The following is a 24,203-nucleotide window of genomic DNA, read 5'->3' as shown; positions in this document are numbered from 1 at the left end:
GACATGAAATGCACCAGGATTAAGCTCATTCATAAGAAAAGATGAGCTGGGAGGGGATGGATCAGATAGCCAAACATTAGCTTGGAAATACCTAGACTCCATGGAACTAATGGTTTGTATCCCAGTAGGTTCAATTCAGCTCTTCACACTTCCAAGATAAATGAAATAAAGAAGAGTGTGACTTTCATTGATGAGACCTTAAAAACAGAGCTGCTTGTTCTAGGTGGATGTTAGAGATCCCCCAATACTTTAAAACTATGTTTACCCTGGAAATTGGACAAAACTTTTGTCTTTCAGAGGTGTTAAACCCTCCCCCGCAAGAGACAAAAGTTTTGCCGTGACAAGTGCCAGTCTGAACAGTGCACTCTCCTGCTGACAACACAAATGCCCTTCGTTCAGGGTAGACTTTTTTTGTCAGCAGGAGAGCCGACAAACAGCAGCTACACTGTGTGACTTTTAGTGGCACAGCTGTGGCGACACAGCCATGTCGCTAAAAGCTGCATAGTGTAGACATAGCCTTATTTAGGCCCAATGTCCTTGGCCAAAATGTCTCACTCCCCTACACTGTTGTTCAGTTTGCATTGTGTTGTTTATCCTTCTGTTGCTACTCTTCTCTGAAGAGGTGTCTGCCTTAAGTGATTTAAAATGTCTGTACAGTGCTTTGAGATTGCATTGCTGCAGCTGTGCCAATGTAGCACTTCTAGTGTAGACGAGCCATAAGATACAATGCCAGTCAGACTATATGGCAATCCTAGCACATGTTGTGCCTGTCGTGCTCACTGTACTGTCCTAAAGAGCTGTGAATTCTAGGGTTAAACTTTTTAAGTGGTAGGTGTGTCCCACTAACGCGAGTCATATGCTTGTATTCTGATGCACTTGTTTGAAGACGGATTCCCCAAAGGCTGAAGCGTTAGACATTTAACTCAATGTAATAAGTCAGGTAAAGTATTTTAATACTGTATTGTTCAAGACTTGGATGTCAAAGAGCTAGCTGGGAAAGGAAGTTGCTATGGTACTATATCTAGAAGCCAATCTGTGTAGATCCAAGGGCATATAGCACTGGAAAGTTACCCAAACTAAATTTAGAAAAGAGAAGTTTTATGCTTCTCTAAAGCCATGACTCTAGAGCCTTTGGGGAACACATAAAAGGAAAATCCTTTTGTTGTGCCTTCCATGTTTTCTGTACCTCTTTGTACAAAAATAAGCTCTTCTATCTAGGAAGTGAAGATTGCAAAATCAAAATGATAAAATATTTGTATTATTTAACTGTATCATGATCATTGGAAGGGGAGTTAGAGTGCCAGTGTTCCCAGAAGGGACAGTTATTGACAGGACACCAATAGGAATAGGGAAGTTAGCCTGAAGCAATTAAGCCACGTGGCCAGAGCAGTTCACAGGGTTTAATGAAGTTCCACTTGTCCAACTTAGATTGCATTCACCTTCACTTTTTGTGAATGAAACAGTAACCATTTAATCAGCCAACTGTGGCTAACATTTCAACATAGGGTCTTCATTAGAGCCTAAAAAGTGTCCCTTCCTTTGAGGAGGAAGAGCTTCATTGATACCAGAGTTTCAGGACTTGGACAAAAGTCAACCACCATGCAATCTGTAACATCAGCTAATATCCATTATCCATCTCATATAAATAAAACAATTACCAGTTTAAAGTTATCAGTTTAAAGTGATCAGTTATAACTCACAATATTGTAACAAAAATCTAACTAAACTATAACGATTGAATAAGACATCATTAAATATGATTTCTGATCAACTATCAGCATAATTAATCAAATAATACCTGTAAATGTGAAAAGTACATAGACTCTGATCCTGCAAGCTCTTAGGCCTTGTCTACACTAGAACACTGTACTGCTTTAAGAATACCAATACAGCTAAAGGGGTACAATCCCCTCTAGTGTGGATCCAGTTATATTGGTAGAAAGAGCTATTCATCTATGAGAAGGGAAATAACTATACCAGTTTTATTACACCTTTGTACCTGTGTAACTGTGTCCATATTAGGACTTTCACCAATACAAGTATTTTGATAATTAAAAAAAAAAGTCACACTGCTAACCAAAATAGTTATACCAGTACAACTCTTAAAGTGTAGACCAGGCCTTAGGCCCTGTCCACATGATAAGAAGGATGCTTCCCCCCTCTGAAGTTATCTTAACATAGTTGTAAATGCCCCCTTAACACCAACATAGGCTTGAGTGTTAATGCTACAAAACAACCAGCTAACATGATTGTAAAGGTGTCAAACTGTGTCTACATAGGTGTTGCGGTAGAGTTTCCAATTGTGTTTAACTAACTTGATTGAGCTAACTTGATTGAAAAAAACCTCCACCTTTTTCATCATATAGGTACACTCTATGGAATTTAACCTTAAAACTGAGAAAGCCGGACAGGAGAGAGATAGGGAGCTACAGTGGGATGAAACAGATGGAGTCTGTGGGGAGGAGTGGCAGACAGACCACCGTGGGAGAAGTAGTTCTAGGCAATGAAGCAGCCATGTAAAATATGGTTGAGCATTGGGGAAGAAATGGACTGGACAATGCATCAATCCTGCAGCCTTCTTTAGGGAACATAGAGATTAGTAAGAAACCGGGGGAGTCACACCACTGATCAATGCCAATGGTTCTTGGGTCAGAAAGGGTGGCAAGAGGGAACCGTTAAGAATAGGTCAGGGAGCATTTCTCAGGTCAGCAGGAGAGGAGTCACTGTGGAAGGGTGAAGATGCAGTCCTGAGGTCATAACTCATAAGGGACCATGGGTGGGAGAAGATAAAGAAACAGTGTTGCAGTTAGGAGAGGTGACTGGGTCATTTTATGTATTTCCAAACATGGTTTTTTCTCTTTTATTAAAGACACGGGAAACAATGTGTGAGTCAAATCCAGACTGAGCATTCATCACTTCGGTAATCAGGCCCCAATCAGGGACCATGGCCCCATTGTGCTAGGCATTATATGCACATATAACAAAGTCCCTGTCTCCAGGAGTTTACTATGTAAGTACTTATTATAATTATCAACCTGTTAAATTATTATTATTAGAGCTTATTTAGTGAAAAAATACAACAAATCTATTTGGCAGAAAATATTGACAAACATCACTGCGTCTTCATATATAATATAAACATTTTACTTACCTCCAGTAACAATGATATTTGCTTTTCCACAGTATGTGAAGGCATTAACTCCTCTTGGGACAGAAAACTCCCTAACAGGTCTGTAATCATTAACAACACATTTGATCAGATGAGAAATTTTGATCAAAGTAGAATCTATAGCAATTCCAATCTGTTTTCCTAAGACTTGATACTGTGTGGTGGTTGGCAAGGGCTGTTTTATCCAGACACACAGGTTGAACTGATGGCACAAAAATCAGTAATGGATGGGAAGAAGGGACTGTCTGTGCTGGGCACTCCTGGCAAAAACAGACAGATAGTATTATATCACGTTTAACTGGTTATTTTCACAATACTAAAGTATTTCTATATATAACATAGGCAGTACCTTATTAAAAGGAAATTGATTCATACAGTTGTTTAAATTCAGTAACTAGCATTAGCAATAAAACTGCAGCAGGTTAGCTTTTCAGCTGAAATAGCATGATTTCCTATCTTGAATAGCTGAAGCAATATAAGCCTGTAGCAAAGGTACCCCATTCCCCTGCAATAGCACCCTAAATTGAGTCCTAGAGGAATGAGGATGGCCTGCAACAGGAAGGCTGGTGACATTCACTCCAGATATGAGTTCAGACCTATCTCACATCCTTGCAACCAGGCACCCTCTCTGATCCCTGCCACACATTTCCCTTCTTAGCTTCTTTGTAAAGAAAGAAGACAATCCCTTTCCAGGCATTAGCCACCTAGAAACTGCACAGTTCCATAAGGATTAGGATAACTAAAAACTACACTGATCACCAAGCTTTCTTCCCAAACCAAACAGCAACTGTTGTTCCATAGGTAATTGGGATAGTCATTTTGTTTGCATCATGGAATTAAATGTTTGAGCCACAGTTACTTATACAGAATGGTCATTTAATATATTTCTATTTTTAGGGTTACAAAATTAATTTTAACATTTGTGTATTCTGCAAATGTCTAAATATAATTTCATCTAGCTCCTGTCTGAAGCTCCTTAGGGAAATGTACTTCTTCCAACAACTGGAGACACATGTACAATAAATGTTTAATGAGAAAAAAACCCTAAAGGAACCTTTGTATTTAAATGATATATCACACAGTATCCAGTGGTGGTGCATCCACCTCTGACTATATTTTTGATACTTTATCTCTCCCACTCCTCACCTTTCTTGGGGTTATTTCCAACTTTCTAAACCTCTGAACACCTTCAAAAGCATTTCCAGGCTCTGCTAGTGACCCAGTGAGTGACCTTGGTCGATTTGACCATTTTACTTTCTCTCATCTAAAAAATATACAGAATACCCATAAAACCAGAAGTTATGGGCTTGATGCAGGAATTACTGGAAATGTATGGCCCATGTTATGCAATGGGTGAAACTATATGATTATAATTGTTGCTTCTGCCCTTAAAATTCTACCTGACAAAGAGGCTGTGAGCGGATCTAATATTTAGAGATCCTTGAATGAAAAGCATTATTTATAGTTTCTACTCATGTCAAATTTTGTATCCCCATATTATTTCATTTCTTAATTTTGTCATAACTCACTTTCCCCAAAATCACAGTCTGATATAAATCTAAGTAGCAAAGCCAATTTAACCATGTCTTGTATAGCTTCATTAGTGATGTTCTTTAATAAGTTCAACTACATGTTAAACCACCAAAAATATTTAATTCCTTATCTATTTTCACATATTCATATTAGGTCTCTCGATTAATTGCCATTAACTCACATGATTAACTACAAAATGATGAATAACGATTAAAACAAGTAATTGCGATTAATCACAGTTTTAATCGCACTATTACAACAATAGAATACCAATTGAAATTTATTAAATATTTTGGATGGTTTTCTACATTTTCATATATATTGTATTCTGTGTTGTAATTGAAATCAAAGTGCATATTTTTATTGCAAATATTTGCACTGTAAAATGGTAAACAAACAAAATAGTGTTTTTTCAATTCATCTCATCATACAAGTACTGTAGTGCAATCTCTTTGTTGTGAAAGTGCAATTTACAAATGTTCATGTTTTTGTTACATGACTGCACTCTAAAACAAAACAATGTAAAACTTCAGAGCCTACAAGTCTACTCAGTCCTACTTCTTGTTCAGCCAATCGCAAAGACAAACAAGTTTGTTTGCATTTACAGGAGATAATGCTGCCCTCTTCTTATTTCTAATGTCACCAGAAAGTGAGAACAGGTGTTTGCATGGCACTTTTGTAGGTGGCATTCCAAGGTACTTACGTGCCAGATATGCTAAACATTTGTATGCCCCTTCATGCTTCGGTCACCATTCCAGAGGACATGTTTCCATTCTGATGACGCTCGTTAAACAAATAATGAGTTAAATTTGTGACTGAACTATTTGTGGGAAAATTGTATATCCCCTGCTCTGTTTTACCCACATTCTGCCATATACTTCATGTTGTAGCCATCTTGGATGATGACCAACACATGTTGTTTATTTTAAGAACGCTTTCACTGCAGATTTGACAAAACACAAAGAAGGTACCAGTGTGAGATTTCTAAAGATAGCTACAGCACTCGACCCCACATTTCATAATTTGAAGTGCCTTCCAAAATCTGAGAGGGATGAGGTGTGGAGCATGCTTTCAGAAGTGTTAAAAGAACAACACTTTGATGTGGAAACTACGGAACCCGAACCACCAAAAAAGAAAATCAGCTTTCTGCTGGTGGCATCTGACTCAGATAATGAAAATGAACATGCATCGGTCCACGCTGCTTTGGATCATTATCGAGCAGAACCTGTCATCAGCATGGATGCATGTTCCCTGGAATGGTGATTGAAGCATGAAGGGACACATGGATCTGGCATGTAAATATCTTGCGATGCTGGCTACAAAGTGTCATGAGAATGCCTGTTCTCACTTTCAGGTGACATTGTAAATAAGAAGAGGACAGCATTATCTCCTGTAAATGCAAACAAACTTGTTTGTCTGAGCGATTGACTGAACAAGAAGTAGGACTGAATGGACTTGCAGGCTCTAAAATTTTACATTGTTTTATTTTTGAATGCAGCTTTTTTGTACATAATTCTACATTTGTAAGTTCAACTTTCATGATAAAGAGATTGCACTACAGTACTTCTATTCAGTGAATTGAAAAATTCTATTTTTTGTTTTTTACAGCACAAATATTTGTAATTAAAATAAATATAAACTGAGCACAGTACACTTTGTATTCTGTGTTGTAATTCAGATCAATATATTTGAAAATGTAGAAAACATCCAAAAAAATTGAAATAAATGGTATTCTATTATTGTTTAGCAGTGCGATTAATCGCACGATTAATTTTTTTAATCATGTGATTAATTGCAATTAATATTTTAATCGCTTGACAGCCCTAATTCATATGATTTCATCATGAGCAAATGAATTAATGTGCAATATATTTGAATTTATGTAGAAAAGTAGGAAAGGAATATGCATCATTCTTCAAAATAAGTTATTACAGCAGTTCAGGTAAAATCATGCAGTTGTTTTGTTTGCTTGGTAAATTTGCCTACTGATGAAAACCCAAAGCAGACAGCTAACAATATTTATTTTTAAAGGTTATGTGAAAGAAAATAACATATGGACAGTCCTTGGCATTTAAAAGTTAATGAGCAAAAACCAATATAATTTTATGAGGCCTCATTCTGTAGAGCTTTGCATGACTAATTCCAATTATATCTTAGTTTTAATTAGCCATCTTTTACAAATGACATAGCTACTATAATTGTAGAATTTTGAAATGTACTAATTTCCCATGTGGCTCTTTCAATGAAGAGTTTGTGTTCCACTGTGACATGCATGGCTCTACTTACATGTTGTCCTCTAGTCTCTTTAAGTCATCCAGAACGAACGAATGAACACTGTCTAAGGAGCAGGATCCAAAACAATTCAGGACAGAGATAAACTTAACCTTCACAACCCAGTCATCATGGAGTTTTCGTTTAATACTGGGGAGAAAAAATAGGTGGTTATTGTATAATATATCCTGTGTATATGATAATAATAAGGATTTCCAGGTTGTCATTAAAAGTGCAGACCATGAACACTTGCAATTCAGAGCAAGAGAGGTGAGATACCTTCGATCCACCAGCTCCAAAGCCACGACATTTAAAAGTTTACATAATGACACATTTCTTTCATTTGGAGACAGAGTAGGGCCTGCGGCACACAACTGAGCAGTTCTGATTCCATCTAATAGAGGATAATTGAGTACATCAGGGTAAAGCTGGACGAAAGCAGTGGTGAACTGGGCCCATTGATTCTTACTCTGTAGCTGCTCTGTGTGCAGATCTCCCATTGAAAACAATGGAGTTGCCTTCACACAACAGCTTTAAAATCAGGATAATTGTTTTAAAAGCTATTTTCATTCTTATGTTAGGCCAGGTCAATTTTTAAGCACTTTTAGAAGCACAGATCATAGAGAACTACAGTTTAATTATCCAATGAAAAAACTGCTAAAATGATAGTATTTTACTACAAACAACTTACTTCTTGAATTTCCTGGAGTCCAGGATCTGTAATTGTGATTTCTTTTTGGTTGGATTGCTTCTAGTCCAAAGTCATCACTGGTCACTGTAAAAAGGTTGACATGACCTCCATCATCTCCCATTAGGATGTCATCCTTAGCTAGCTGATCTCCTAAATTCACTGTACAAACACAGAGCAGACAATGTTCCATTGGTTTGATGATGAAGCAATTATCCTGTGAAATACAGTAAAGAGTTTATTTGATACTGCACATGAGCCCCAAAGAAACTGAGCATAGTCTCTACCATGCTCATTCATTTATATTAACATCTAATTCTTGTCTCAAGGGTTTTCAAAATATTGTCATTCCAGATGTTTTGTGATACCATAGACTCATGCAGCTGGTAAATAAATGGGAGTTTTGCTACAGACTTCACTGGAGCTTGGACTTCACCCAAAGTCTCCAGCACCTGAGTATTAAAGATATTTTGTTTGGGTTTGGGTTAGGAAATATTAATGATAAATAACGGGAGAATTCATCATGCTCAATGGTGTGCCAGTATATTGTGAATTAGGATCTTGTTTGTTTAAAAACTTCTTGTTTCTTTGTGCAGGAAATATGTGGACTGGTACAGTATTAGAAGTCAAGTGACAGGGATCAGCAGAAGCAGGAGACATGCTGGCAGCTTCTTCGACTTGGGGCAGGTTCTATAATGGATTTTGAATCATCTGGATTCTATTGTTCATTGACTTTATTGCCTCACTTTCTTTTGTATTCAACAGAATATGTACTTGCCATGCCTACCTTCTGTGAGTGTGAGAGATCAAAATGCAACTGGCTTCCACTCAGAGCTATGTTGTTGAAACAATACATCACTTACGATATAACTGCTTGTATCCACACTGACCATTGTGGGTTTATTCACATCATAGTACCTGAGAACTGATACTTTTGAGATAATTTCTTTTACCTTTTTGAAGGCAATTTCTTGATTTGATACCCACATTCAAGATGTGTAGGACTTTAATAGTTCATTCTGTGGTTTTATCACTACAGAAAGGTCTTGTAGATCTTGACCAAGGTAATTTACATTCTCAGGACATATCTGAGTTTTTATACATTAGTTGGTGCATTCAATTCTCGAACTTCTTTCACTTTCTCAGAGCTAGGACTCATTCCATCTTTGTTTATCCTCTGTCCCAAAAAACTTGATTTGGGGTAGGCAGAAAACACAGTTTTCCTTATTTAGCTTCAGTCTGAACTGATTGATTAGGTTAGAACTTCGTTTAGGGCTCTGTTGTGTTCTTCCATCAAAGACTCATATGTCAAAATATTGTTCATTACAACTAGATTTTCCAAAGAAACATTGGAGAACTATAAAGGAACCCAAATGGAGATGTAGTTTTCATTAACAATTATGAAAGCTGTTAGTATGTGATCCTTTGATCACACACACTCTGAATGCAAAGCTTTTGTCTTTGTAATTTATTTCTGTGATGAACTGGCCCATGCAGTTCAGAACACCTCCAGAGCTGTGTCAGGTGACTTCAGGTGACTTCTAGGAGAGGTTGAAGATGATTGCAAGTCCCTTCTGAGATGACTGTAATACCTGCTCCTGAGTGAATTTTAAAGTCTATAAGCTTTCCATGAATATTCAGTTTCATTTTCCAGGCAGGCTGTGTGTCATCACATGTGATAGATCCATAAACAATGGCTCTTGATTGTCTATTATACGAGTCAACTCCCTGACTTCTTTTATGAAACAAACTGCAAAATGATCATATTTTGTGCATTTATTACACCTTGCACCTCCAGTGAAACAAACATCTGTTGGGCTATGAATTTTTCCACATCTTGTGCAAGTAGACTGAAAGGCTTTGGAGTTTGACTGGAATTTGACCCTTTTAGGCTGGGAGTTTCTGGTTTTTCAAGTTGCTCCTGCCTTTTGTTCTGCTGTTTGACCAGTTCAGACTGCTTTGCTATCTGTACAACTGTGGATAGGGTTTGGTCTGTTTTTAATGGTAGCTGCTGTTAAAGATTTTTATCTGTTAGCCCAATAACCATCCTGTCTCAGATATTTTAATGTTTTGCAAATCCAGGATCATTGTTGTCAGCCAATGGATGCAGAGCATTTATAAAACATTCAACATAGCTCCCTGGTTCTTGGATTCTCTGTTGAAAACATGCCCTTTCATAAACCACATTTCTCCGAGGTATAAAGTGTCCATCAAACATAGCCAGAACTCTTTCAGAATCATCTTTGTGACTGTCTTTAATAAAGTCAAAGGATTTAAAGAAATACTTTTCCTGCTTCCTCATAACATAAATTAAAGAAGGTACTTGAAACCTCCAGTTTCCTATGGCGCTTGTAGCAATTCAAAATCTTGCAAAATACTGCTTTCAGTGTGTCCATTATGAAGGTTTATCAAAGCTGAAGTTCTCTGGGGGCATTGAACAGTGGCATGTTGATGAGATCCTGCAGCCCTTATTGCTTTTTCTTTCTGTTTGCAACTTTTGTTGCTATTCTTTCTGTCTACAATCTTTATTGTTCCTTCCCCTTTTTTTTTTTTTTTGCAACCTTTGTTGCTGTTTTTCTTCTGTTTCTTGTTCTCCGCTGGCACTAATCACCCTGCTGAAACCATATCACGTACTTCTTGTACATAGTAGGTTGCAACTAACAGGTCAGGATTCTGTATCAGATACAGACTGACTACAGACCATGAGGAAGAGGATGGTTAGTGTGGAGGTTGATAGGAATTGTAGTCCCCTGCTTAATAGATCCATCACACTATCAAGCTACTCCAAAAGAAGGCTGCATTAAACTTCTTTTGAAGACTTATCCACTAGTCTTGAAGCCTCAAACATTTCACTTATCCCAGAAGACCATTCTATGTATTTATTTATTTATTTATTTACTAACTTTTCTGCAGGAACTCATTGTCACTCAATAGAATTCACCCTACCAGGCAGTTGGAACAGGGCTATATGATGTGAAAACAGAAGATTCTTTAGTGTGTTAGGTTTTCTTTAACATTTGCATGATCTAAAACAATACCTGGCAGCTGCCTTGTGATTTATAATCCCAGATGACAACAGTCCTTTCAGTTACAGCAACAACCCGTTTGAGCTGAGTAAGATAATCGCATCCAGTAACCCAGGAACTATCCTGATGAAAGAAAATGGATGGTTGAAAGCTTTAGTCCATGAGTAGGGCTCCTAGGTACTAGGATAATACAAATAATCATAGGATAAGGACCTTTTATTTTAAGTTTCTTGTACATTTGATTTCATGAAAGTGAAGAATTTACAATTTATAAATTTGTTAGAACCAGAGAGAGTGTCAGTAGACACTGTGTAATGTGGTTTTGCCAACACACTTCTGTTTGACCTATTGTTACAGTTCTGGGCTAGAAATTGTAGATTGTGTAGTGAGTGGTTTGGTGATGAGGGCCAGTGACCATTATGAACTAGGTTAATAGGATCAAATTTGGTTTTATCTGGGAGTAAATCCAGCCTCTCCTTTTGGCGATGCCGAGATCCCACTGGTGGTGGAACCAGTGCAATTCTGTTTTGCAATAGGAGAGGAAAGATGAGGGGGTGCACCCCTTAAGTGTTGTGGATCCTAAATGTGCAGGGATTCCTTGCATAATAGCACAGAGGGTGCCAGTGAGGGTGATCTATGCGCATGTGAGGCCACACAAGGGGGCCACATTACAAAAGCAAAGGGCTACTTTGAAAACTGAGCTAAAGTAGTTTTAATGGAACACTTCCAGAGCTGTCCCACAGCCTTGGGTGGGAGATGCCCACCTCAGACTGAATACTTAGGATAGGTGCTGGGCTGTGAATGTGAGCCTTAATGCAGGATTTGAACTTAAGTTTCTGGAGGTAAAAGGATCGGTCACTAATCCTTCAACCCACTGTGCAACCTTGACTTCTACATGCCCTAAATTCACATATTTTCAGGGTTAAATCATCCCATTCTATCTACATGCAGGATCTCAGATGAATGACAGAAATGAAGAACTTTTATCACTACAGAGCAGAAATATTAGTCTGCTGAGTTCTTCTAAATTCCTGTTAGTGCATTAGGAGGGGCTTTGTGCTGGGAGAGCAGCTGAGCCCTGATTTGGGGGTGGGGCTTCTGACTAGAGGTCCTATAAAGGTAGCCAGCCAGTCAGGCAGTAGCACAGGAGCTAGCAAACAGAGCTGTAAACAGGGGAGTTTGAGTGAGAGTTTGAAAGGGGAGTTTGTATTGTGGTGCTTGTTTGGGGTTTGCTTTTGCTGGGGGGTGGTCTTTTTGGTGTGACTTGTGTTTCCCAGATTAACAGGATTTAGGAGGGAAAGCGATGACAGATACGGAGGCAGCTGTGGGAGTGACTCCTGTAGTGAAAGACACATTGAAGATGACTGGATGTGGAAGCTGTGGTATGTACATGATCCTGGAGGGGGGAACCGGTAAGAGTTTTGTCTGCATGAAATGCCGTCTGATAGAGCTGATGGAGGAAAAGATCCGAGGTTTGGAGATGCAGGTGGAAAGTCTCGTTGAGTTTAGGAAGGGGTTTGAGCAGATGATGGAGCAAAGATATGAGGTATCTGAAGGGAAAAACTCAGACTCACAGATGGAAGCAGGGCTGGGGAATTTTGAGGAGAGACTGGGTGAGGAAAGTGGTCAGTGGAGGCATGTGACTAAAAGAACCAGGCAGAGGAAAAGACGGGCTAATGAAGGAGAAATAGAGCTTAGGAACAGGTTTGCAGAGTTGGAAAATGAAGAAGGGACTCAGCAGGTACTTGTTGAAGGTGGAAGGGTAAGGAAGAAGAGAAGAGAGGCTAGTCCTATAGGAAAAGCAGAAGAGTCAAGGGAGACTACACCAAATATGAGCCCCAGGAGGATACAGGATGGGTTGAAGAGGATTATAAGGGAAAATAGGAATGGAAAGAACTTGCAGCCAGAGGGAACAGGGGAGAGACTGGAGAGTAGCACTGTCACCAGGAAAAGGCAGGTCTATGTGATAGGGGACTCTTTATTGAGAAGAATAGACAGGCCTGTAACTAGAGCTGATCCAGAGAATAGAAGGGTGTGCCGTCTTCCGGGTGCTAAGATACGGGATGTAGACCTGAGGTTGAAAAGGATCCTAAAGGGAGCGGGAAAGAATCCCCTAATTATCCTTCATGTGGGAACAAATGATATGGCTAGATTCTCGTTGGAAAGTATTAAGGGAGACTATGCTAGGCTGGGGAAGACGCTTAAGGAAATTGAGGCTCAGGTGATCTTTAGTGGGATCCTTCCTGTTCCTAGAGAAGGGCAATAAAGGTGTGACAAGATTATGACTGTCAACAGATGGCTTAGGCAGTGGTGCTATAAGGAGGGCTTTGGGATGTATGGCCACTGGGAGGCATTCATGGACAGAGAACAGTTCTCTCGGGATGGACTTCATCTGAGTAGGGAAGGAAATAGACTTCTAGGATCAAGGCTGGCACAACTGATAAAGAGAGCTTTAAACTAGGAATTAGGGGGAGATGGTTGGGAGATGTCCAGGTAATCTCCACGCCGGATTTTAGCATTGAGAGGGAAGAAGACGAAGTAAGAAAGGATACAGCCCTGGGTAGGAGAATGTATATAAGGAGCAAGGACGGTGTGGATACTAGTCTAATAGGTTATACTGGCTGTAGAATGACTGTGCCTAATAGGGTACAAAATGTGAGCGAGGCCAAACAGCAAAAATTAAGATGTTTGTACACCAATGCGAGAAGCCTAGGTAACAAAATGGAGGAACTAGAGCTACTGGTGCAGGAAGTGAAACCAGATATTATAGGGATAACAGAAACATGGTGGAATAGTAGTCATGACTGGACTACAGGTATTGAAGGGTATGTGCTGTTTAGGAAAGACAGAATCAAAGGTAAAGGTGGTGGAGTAGCATTGTATATCAATGATGAGTTAGAATGTAAAGAAATAAGAAGCGATGCAATGGATAAGACAGTCCGTCTGGGCAAAAATTACATTGGGGAAGATAACTAGTAAAGCCGCTCCTACGATAGTGCTTGGGATGTGCTATAGACATCCGGGATCTAATTTGGATATGGATAGATAGATTTAATGTTTTTAATAAAGTAAATACTAATGGAAACTGCGTGATCATGGGAGACTTTAACTTCCCAGATAGACTGGAGGACCAGTGCTAGTAATAATAATAGGGCTCAGATTTTCCTAGATGCGATAGCTGATGGATTCCTTCATCAAGTAGTTGCTGAACCGACTAGAGGGGATGCCATTTTAGATTTAATTTTGGTGAGTAGCGAGGACCTCAAAGAAGAAATGGTTGTAGGGGACAATCTTGGCTCAAGTGATCATGAGCTAATTCAGTTCAAACTAAATGGAAGGATTAACAAAAATAAATCTGCAACTAGAGTTTTTGATTTCAAAAGGGCTGACTTTCAAAAATTAAGGAAATTAGTTAGGGAAGTGGATTGGACTGAAGAACTTATGGATCTAAAGGTAGAGGAGGCCTGGGATTACTTTAAATCAAAACTGCAGAAGTTATCGGAAGCCTGTATCCCAAGAAAGGGGAAAAAATTCATAGGAAGGAGTTGTAGACCAAGCTGGATGAGCAAGCATCTTAGAGAGGTGATTAAGAAGAAGCAGAAAGCATACAGGGAGTGGAAGATGGGAGAGATCAGCAAGGAAAGCTACCTAATTGAGGTCAGAACATGTAGGGATAAAGTGAGATAGGCTAAAAGTCGAGTAGAGTTGGACCTTGCAAAGGGAATTAAAACCAATAGTAAAAGGTTCTATAGCCATTTAAATAAGAAGAAAACTAAGAAAGAAGTGGGGCCGCTAAACACTGAGAATGGAGTGGAGGTTAAAGATAATCTAGGCATGGCCCAATATCTAAACAAATACTTTGCCTCAGTCTTTAATAAGGCTAAAGAGGATCTTAGGGATAATGATAGTATGACAAATGGGAATGAGGATATGGAGGTAGATATTACCATATCTGAGGTAGAAGCAAAACTGAAACAGCTTAATGGGACTAAATCGGGGGGCCCAGATAATCTTCATCCAAGAATATTAAAGGAATTGGCACCTGAAATTGCAAGCCCATTAGCAAGAATTTTTAGTGAATCTGTAAACTCAGGAGTAGTACCAAATGATTGAAGAATTGCTAATATACTTCCTATTTTTAAGAAAGGGGAAAAAAAAGTGATCCGGGTAACCACAGGCCAGTTAGTTTGACATCTGTAGTATGCAAGGTCCTGGAAAAAATTTTGAAGGAGAAATTAGTTAAGGACATTGAAGTCAATGGTAAATGGGACAAAATACAACATGGCTTTACAAAAGATAGATCATGCCAAACCAACCTAATCTCCTTTTTTGAAAAAGTAACAGATTTTTTAGATAAAGGAAATGCAGTGGATCTAATTTACCTAGATTTCAGTAAAGCATTTGATACCATGCCACATGGGGAATTATTAGTTAAATTGGAGAAGATGGGGATCAATATGAACATCAAAAGGTGGATAAGGAATTGGTTAAAGGGGAGATTGCAACGGGTCCTACTGAAAGGAGAACTGTCAGGTTGGAGGGAGGTTACCAGTGGAGTTCCTCAGGGATCGGTTTTGGGACCAATCTTATTTAATCTTTTTATCACTGACCTTGACACAAAAAGTGGGAGTGTGCTAATAAAGTTTGCAGGTGATACAAAGCTGGGAGGTATTGCCAATTCAGAGAAGGATCGGGATATTATACAGGAGGATCTGGATGAACTTGTAAACAGGAGTAATAGTAATAGGATGAAATTTAATAGTGAGAAGTGTAAGGTTATGCATTTAGAGATTAATAACAAGAATTTTAGTTATAAGTTGGGGACGCATCAATTAGAAGTAACGGAAGAGGAGAAGGACCTTGGAGTATTGGTTGATCATAGGATGACTATGAGCTGCCAGTGTGATATGGCTGTGAAAAAAGCTAATGCGGTTTTGGGATGCATCAGGAGAGGTATTTCCAGTAGGGATAAGGAGGTTTTAGTACCATTATACAAGGCACTGGTGAGGCCTCACCTAGAATACTGTGTGCAGTTCTGGTCTCCCATGTTTAAAAAGGATGAATTCAAACTGGAGCAGGTACAGAGAAGGGCTACTAGGATGATCCAAGGAATGGAAAACTTGTCTTATGAAAGGAGACTTAAGGAGCTTGGCTTGTTTAGCCTAACTAAAAGAAGGTTGAGGGGAGATATGATTGCTCTCTATAAATATATCAGAGGGATAAATACAGGAGAGGGAGAGGAATTATTTCAGCTCAGCACCAATGTGGACACAAGAACAAATGGGTATAAACTGGCCACCAGGAAGTTTAGACTTGAAATTAGACAAAGGTTTCTAACCATCAGAGGAGTGAAGTTTTGGAATAGCCTTCCAAGGGAAGCAGTGGGGGCAAAAGATCTATCTGGTTTTAAGATTCTACTCGATAAGCTTATGGAGGAGATGATATGATGGGGATAATGGGATTCTGGTCAGTAATTGATCTTTAAATATTCAGGGTAAATAGGCCAAATCCCCTGAGATGGGATATTAGATGGATGGGATCTGAGTTACTACAGAAAATTCTTTCCTGGGATCTGGCTGGTGAATCTTGCCCATATGCTCAGGGTTTAGCTGATCGCCATATTTGGGGTCAGGAAGGAATTTTCCTCCAGTGCAGATTGGAGAGGCCCTGGAGGTTTTTCGCCTTCCTCTGTAGCATGGGGCATGGGTGACTTGAGGGAGGCTTCTCTGCTCCTTGAAGTCTTTAAACCACGATTTAAGGACTTCAATAGCTCAGACATAGGTGAGGTTTTTCGTAGGAGTGGGTGGGTGAGTCTCTGTGGCCTGCGCTGTGCAGGAGGTCGGACTAGATGATCAGAATGGTCCCTTTTGACCTTAGTATCTATGAATCTAGGAGAGATCCATCCCACCTCTCTGTTTAAGCAAATGAGATTCCCAAAGAAAGTGTCAGTTTGGCCCAAGAAGAGGAGCCACGGTTAGCTCGAAGTATCATAAATTTCTATTGTACTAGCATGGCTTTTAGTGAAATAAAGGCCATTTTATGTAGAAAAGATATTTCACCCCTTATATGAAATATATATATATATATATATATACAGAAGCCTGCTTATATGTGAACCTAGTAGCTAGATGGATATACAGTATATCTTTCCATCTCCATCAATATGACAAGCAAGATTACTATTGTACAGGTCCCAGTATAAACAACAGCACTTGAAAAACATCAGGTCAGATCCTTGGCTGGTGTTATTCAGGATAGTTCCCAGTGGCTCTAAAGGGAGCTCTGCTGATTTATACTCGCTGAGAACCTGGCTTATAACATGGATTTGGGACAACCTCTAGAAAATGCTAATTGCATTGGAAGTGTTTGGTAGGCAGCTGCTGCTACTGCTGGGACTTATGTTTCTGAGGAAACTGTCCCTACCCAGGAAGTAAAAAGAAAAGGAGTATTTGTGGCACCTTAGAGACTAACAAATTTATTAGAGCATAAGCTTTTGTGAGCTACAGCTCACTTCATCGGATGCATTTGGTGGAAAATACAGAGGGGAGATTGATATACACACACAGAGAACATGAAACAATGGGTTTATCATACACACTGTAAGGAGAGTGATCACTTAAGATAAGCCATCACCAGCAGGAGGGGGGGAAGGAGGAAAACCTTTCATGGTGACAAGCAAGGTAGGCTATTTCCAGCAGTTAACAAGAATATCTGAGGAACAGTGGGGGTGGGTGGGGGGAGAAATAACATGGGGAAATAGTTTTACTTTGTGTAATGACTCATCCATTCCCAGTCTCTATTCAAGCCTAAGTTAATTGTATCCAGTTTGCACCCAGGAAGTGACTCTAGGAAGAGGATGCATAAAATAAGCACCAAGGGTGCTGTGAGAGCTACTACTTTAGCTGCTGCTAGCACCCCAATTTCCACTGCTGGTCAGATTTTTTTGATTCTGCTGTTATTTTAAAGGATCCAACACCTGATGATACAGCACTGCTTATGCCTGGGGGAACTTCTTCCCTTCCCACTTTCCTTAAAATATTACTGCTTCTGATTCAACCTTCAGACTTTATGGACGGGGAATATTTGCCTACCAAATATCAACTATCACTGTGTGTGCGTGCGTGCGTGTGCGCGCGCACATGCTGCTGGTAACCCATTTCTGAACACTACTGATAGTACTCTATTGTAGGTAGCTGGGAAATGTTGGTGTTTCACACATTCTAATTATTGTTTGATAATTTTCACAGTCAGTCTTGTTACCCAAGAATAGTGTATGTATGTGGGGGTCATTGTAGGCATTTGTAATAAATAATAATACTAGTTCATATACAGCTCTTTTCATCAGCAGATATCACTTTACCAAGGAGATATCATTCCCATTTTACAGATGAGGAAACTGAGGCATGATGAAATGATTTGCCCAAGGTCACTCAGCAGGCCAGTGGCAGAGCTGGGAATAGAACTCAGATGTCCTGAATCTTGGTCCAGTACCCTCGATGGCTAATATGTTAACAGATAGTGAAAGGGTCTCCTTTATGGTTAGGTTTGTTGTTCAGTATTTATAGTACTGGACCTGGACTTCTGTGACAAGGTAAAGGGTTAACAGGTTGTCAGATGGTTGCTCAAGGCAGAGTATAAAAGGAAGGGGAAGCTGAAACAAAGAAGAACTAAGAAGAAAGGTGTGTCTTTTCCCCTCATGGCTGTTTGGAGCAGGGAAAGCCATTGGGAATTACTGACCAGTATTTTTCAGTTGATTTCTTTTTGTGTTGCAATTGTTGTGTGCGCAATAAAAAGAGTCCCAAAGACAGGGCCTTACAAGACTAATGCCTGAAGCTTTATTTCCCTTCCCTGGCTAGTGAATATGCTGACTAGCTTACAGTTGCATTTTAGCATGTCTAGGAAAAGTAAAAGAAAGAACATTCTATATAACGGCAGGCTTGTCTACACCTAAAACGCTGCAGAGGTGCACCTGTGTTGTGATAGCACTTCAGTTAAGACATTACCTGTGCAAACAGGAGGGGTTCTCCTCTCGGCATTCTCTTGTTGGTGTAGGTAATCCACCTCTCTGAGAGGCGGTAGCTAGGTTGACAAGAGAATTCTCATGATTTGAATAGCTCCAACTAGGCATTACTGGATTACTTCTAGTCAATTCCCTCCCTCCTGTGAGAAATTCTGTTCATTTACACCCGTGGGTGGTGCATATAAGAGAGTTGGGGGGGGGGCTTAACCTCCCCAAAAAAGAGTGGCCCTGCAAGGGAAAAAAGCGCTGTATGTGGCCCAGGCTTATCTCCCTTTGAAGGTGTGCCGGCACACCGCATTTGGAGCACTGCCACCAGAAGCTCCCTAGAAATGTAGGGGGCCACTGGCACCTGTGCTTTGACCCTGCCCGTGCTACGCCTGCACTCTGCCCTGAGGCCCTGCTCCTGCTCAGCCTTTTCACCCTTGTGGCAGAGAGGAGCGAGCAGCAGATGTGACAGCGCCTTGGGGAAGAGGCAGAGAGGGGGCGGGGCCTCAGGGGGTAGGGCCATGGTCCAGCCACTGCTGGCCCCCCTTTCTAGGGAGTTTCCAGTGCTTGCGTAAGCCTCCCCAAATGAAAGAGTCGCGTGCCACCTACATGTACATCCTCTTGGGACACTCAATCTCTAGGTGATTGGACCTTCCTAACTCAGTTAGGGAGGGAATGGACCTTCCTAATTCAATCAGGGGAGGAGAAACCTGGTGTTTCAGAAGATAAATTACTGCTGTAATTTAAGGAGAAATCTTGTACTACTAAAGACAAAAGAGGAGGAAACAAATATGTTTTCTCCTCCGTGTAGTTACACATCCTTGTTGGGGATAATTAATTCTAGGGTGGAATTTTCAAAAGCGTATAAGTGACTTAGGTGCACAAGCTCCAAAATTAATGGAATGTGTGCTCCTAAATCACTTAAAATTAGAATTGTAAGAATTTTTGGCAGTCAGAAATCATCACCTCCTGTAGCTAAAATATGTTATATATCACTGAAACTCTCCCCCTGCCTCCCCTTTTTATGGAAAAACTGTAACATCTTTGGTGACACAAAAAGATAGACATTTGTACATGTTGTTTATGCCACTGGCTCAGAAATGGATATTTAGACTGACACAAAGTGTGGAGGTTATTTTTCCAGAGCATGAAGTTTTAGTTTTATCAGTGATTACTCACTCCACTATCCAAGACAAAAATATTTTTAGCTTTGGTTCCCACTCTATAGTGTGTTCATATGGATTTCAGACTCCCTTCCACCTGCTGATGTGAGGTAGCTCATAATACAATTCTGTATTTGTTTTACAATCACAAACAGCTGGGCCATGCACCTTATGTAGAGTAAGAATGAGAAATATAATAAATTATGAGTGATTTGTATTCAGTGGAGTTGAAAGAGGAATTGTTAGTATCCTCTTAGATCTATGTATTCATTTTTACTTCTGACTGAATGTAATCTTGGCTGTCTTTAACATTCAGAGTAAGACTATTTATTAAGAAAAAAGAGAGGCGATGTTGTATGGGAATGCATTAGACTTGTCTGTGGATTCTTATGTAATGTGGAGGTTTTCTTTACAAAGCATATAATTTATGCACCCTTTGTCTGCTGGTAAGAGCAAAAGCCAGAAGTTATGCATGCCTTCACTTTTGTTGAATCACTGCTCACTTTATGTTGGAATTCACAAATTTAAGATATTGGTAAATCAGAGGAGATATACGATTGTATACAATTTTGTGCAATTTAAAAGGAAATTATCGCTATGTTGCTCAGACTTGCATACAGGCACTTCAAAAAGAGGATACCACTTTGCATATTTTATTTGCAGATCTCAATTCTTTACAAAGGTGAGTATCATTAACGTAACACCATTTTACAGACGGCTGGTATAGGCGCAGAGAGCTTATATGATTTTCCCAAGTTCACACAGCAAATAGCAGAATTGGAGAGAGAACACAGGTCTTCTAATTCCTCCTCCACTGCCCTGCTGCCTGATGAGGCAGATAAAACTCAGTGCTTGAATGTTGCTTAGAAAAGCAACCTTAAACACCAAAGTGCCGTCTGTCTGTGTAGACACTAAGGGTATGTCTACACTGTAATAAAAACCACGGCACCAATTCTCAGAATCTGGATCAGCTGACTCAGGCTTGCACTGTGGGGATATAAAAGTGCAGTATAGACATTTGGCCTTGGACTGGAGCCCAGGCTCTGAGATCCAACCCCCTTGCAGAGTCTCAGAGCCCTGGCTCCAGCCTGAGTGCAAATATCTACATTGCAGTTTTATAGCCCAGGTACCCAAGGCCCATGAGCTCTAGTCAGCTGACCTGGACCAGTTGCAGCTATGCCATGCCGTGGGTCTTTTATTGAGTATAGATCTACCCTAAGCTTCCAGGGCAATATAGGCAGTGAGAGCGTTATGCCCAGCTAGCAGCAGCTTGCATCTGTATGTGATTATAAATAAAAGACAGATAGAGATGATAGTGACAAGCAGATATTCTTTCCTGACCAGACCTTTCAATCAAACATATTCAGCCCTCTTTTTTGTTGCATATGGAGGTAACCAACCTCACCACTGCAAAAGGTTGAAAAGCATGTGCTGGGTCTGAACAAGGATCGAGTAATCTGATTGCAAAGGAAGTGCAATCAGACAAGAAGCAGAAGATGGTGCTCCTGCACTTAGAAGGCAAGAAGAGTTTTCCCTTATAAAATGATTAGTCACCCTGAATTACGCCAGCAGCTGTTAGAGATTTCAAATGCATTCCGAATCTGAGAAGAGTAAACTGCTGCAAAGTTGTGTGTCAGCTTCTCAGAGGCAAAAAAGGCAAAGCATCAGTTTCAGATTTCACTGACTGCTTGAAAAATTGATCCAGGGCCTTTGTCTTTGTCTAAAAGAAAGGTTGACAGAGCTGCTGCTGTTGACTGCAGCTCCTGCCTTAAACTGAGGCAAGTCAGTGGCAGCCAGTTGTGGTAGGGGGCTCAGCTGAAGCCATGGAGGAAGTCTAATGATCTGATTCTACAGAGGCCAGTTGGAGAAGGATGAGAATTGGGAAGATGCTAGAGGAAGGGACTCTTTTATGATAACAGCCAACCAACAATTCATTGGATATTTCAAGCATTGTGCAAGTTGTATCAAGGGAACAAATCTCTTTGTCCCTGGAGTATGTCAGAAGGTAGCCATGGTTTCAGCCAGGACAGTGGTTATTTTTTTAGAATTGTCGGTAATATACCATACCTAAGGCCATAAAGCATAATTATGTAATAGGCAGATACAGGGTCCCTGGTTAATAAGTAGACCAAAACTGACAGATATGACAGCTGGGATCAAGTGCTTTTTGCTCAAGAACAGAAGAAACAATTGGCCCATAAACTTGGGGTTACATAAATTAGCTGGGACCCCAATTGTACTGACTTACAAAAGCCGGGCAGTGTTGTTGTAGCCATGTTGGTCCCACAATATTAGAGGGACACATTTTTTGAACTTACACAGAACTCTTCTTGTCTCTCTCATCAACAGAAGTTAGTCCAATAAAAGATATTTCCTCACCCACCTTGTATCTCTAAGAGCAGAGCAGCCACATGTAAGTGTCTGGTTTGCTGTTTAGAGTTTAGGGTTGAAACACATGCTGAGAGGGCATTTAGAGGTTCTGCATAATTATATAGGTGGAAAGAATCAAAGGATTAAGCTGAGAAGTACAGAAAAGCTGACTGTATAATGGAGAGGCATGTTGAGTGGTGCAGCTAATGCTTTATGAGCAACACCGTACATAGGAGACATTACTTCCCATGGATAGTACTCTGCTCCTAGTAATTGGGTAGTGGTACAGTTACTCTAGAAGAGTCACATGAACCTTGGGCGATACACTGCCTTCTGTTTACTTGTTTCTGACGAGTTAGACTCTATTGATTTGGGAAATGACTAACAGAGCTGAAAAGTTGGAATGCAGTCCTACCGTCAGGTGTAAACTCAGTGTATTGATTGCTTCACTGGTGGAAAGAACAGAGGACCATTTTAATGAAGTAAAACAACCCTGTCATTTCTGGAAGGGAGACCATTACAGTTTTGGCAAGGCAAAAATCTATGCTTTTGTCAGGCGGTGGACAAGCAGTTAAAAAAATTGCAAGGGACAAGAATCATCTCCAGTGCTATTCAATAAAGGAACGTGATGATATGTGCAGCGAGGGTGAGGGTGAGGGTGACAGATTTGGATTAAATAGGAACTGTCACAGTCAGCTCCTGCACACTCAAAATCCAGACCATAAATAAAAGAATTTCATGTTTTTCTTTAAGATTTTCTTTCCCAAGTGTAGAGGTAGCATGTTCTGAGGTTGCCCTCTCTCTCTATGGTTTTTAGAAGGCACCTACCACTTTTGCATCTAACTCCGAAGGCAGAGGAGAGTTGACATTACAGAACAAGAGAGCAATATTAGGTCTCAGTAGTGATCATGGTGGGGAGAGAGGAACATGGTTTATGCAAAGGCAGTGGAGAGAGAAGACAGTTTAAACCCAATCTGATTAGACAGCTTTCTTCCCTCTTTCACTTCTATTTGTTTTAAAGCTGAGAAAAGAAAGTGAAAGTTATATAGCTTGTTAATTCCTACTTAAAACATAATACTTACACTAAAGTATACACTAAACAGTGTATGTGCAAAACCCTAAGGAGGTACAGAACTCTGAAGAGTTGCACTACATATACACTGTTACAAGCCAATTCTATTGCAACATTTGCCTTAAAGTTTATAAATAGATCATTTAAAACAAATCTTACTACTATAAAATAAAGAAATTAGAAAGCCAGAGAAATTCAAATCTATCATTAAAAAAAACAAACAAACAAACCATCTTCCAGAAACAGGAATTGGAAGTCTTGTTCTAAAAATCTTACTTTTGAATTCTGCTCCAATTTAAACCTGTGAAGACCTATGGTCAGTAGAGTTATTTCAGACTTACACTGGCACAAAGAAGCAGAATTTAGAACTTGTACTAACAGAAAATCTGGAAATACTCATTTAAACTACCAACACCTGCAACATTGAATTTAGGAGTAGTTAGACTTTCAAACTGCGTCTTGAGTATTGACTTAAACTGTGTGAATTTTCTAACACCTAACATATTATTCTCCCTGCTAGAATAAGGAAGGAAAAGTTTAGCTCCATTTTTATTAGACTATTCCAATTTCTCAGTGTAACTCTCTCAATTTTTTCCTCCTACCTAAGGTGCAGAACCACCAAATAGCCGCTGAATGTGGGTTTCAGCAATAAACTCTAACGAGCAAACTAGATATTCTCAAAATAGAACTTGGCAGTAGTTAGTCCCTAGGCAAATGCTATAAGGAATATGCATCCATGTGTTGCTATGTAGACTTAGCTTAATGCTCTGCAGCACCTCAGTGAAACCCTTCTGCGTCACAAGGGCTATGACTATTAATCCCCTCAAGGATTAGCAGTGAAACAAGAACCAATTTTGAGGCCTCAGGATCCTTTTCCCCCAGTTAGGCAGAGAACAAAACTATTTG

General features: G+C 39.8%; 1 protein-coding gene and 1 long non-coding RNA gene across 3 annotated transcripts in view; one reads left to right on the top strand and one right to left on the bottom strand.

Moving 5' to 3' along the window:
* LOC122459430 overlaps nt 1–10,842 on the top strand; it is a 124,197-nt gene extending 113,355 nt beyond the window's left edge. For both annotated transcript variants that reach the window (XR_006280133.1, XR_006280132.1), the window contains exons 4-6: nt 2,870–3,010; nt 3,184–3,229; nt 8,258–10,842. This is a non-coding gene — a long non-coding RNA (uncharacterized LOC122459430). The remainder of the gene's footprint in view (nt 1–2,869; nt 3,011–3,183; nt 3,230–8,257) is intronic.
* The window catches only part of WDR64 (WD repeat domain 64), a 146,420-nt gene that overhangs the window by 86,936 nt on the left and 35,281 nt on the right, over nt 1–24,203 (bottom strand). The window contains 5 exon segments of the mRNA XM_038395210.2: nt 3,152–3,231; nt 6,989–7,123; nt 7,665–7,722; nt 7,725–7,878; nt 10,700–10,810. Of these exon segments, the coding sequence (XP_038251138.2) occupies nt 3,152–3,231; nt 6,989–7,123; nt 7,665–7,722; nt 7,725–7,878; nt 10,700–10,810 (538 nt within the window).

The sequence above is a fragment of the Dermochelys coriacea genome, chromosome 3 (assembly GCF_009764565.3).
Source record: "Dermochelys coriacea isolate rDerCor1 chromosome 3, rDerCor1.pri.v4, whole genome shotgun sequence".
In the NCBI taxonomy this organism is placed as follows: Eukaryota; Metazoa; Chordata; order Testudines; family Dermochelyidae; genus Dermochelys; species Dermochelys coriacea.
This window is presented reverse-complemented; position numbering and strand designations above follow the sequence as displayed.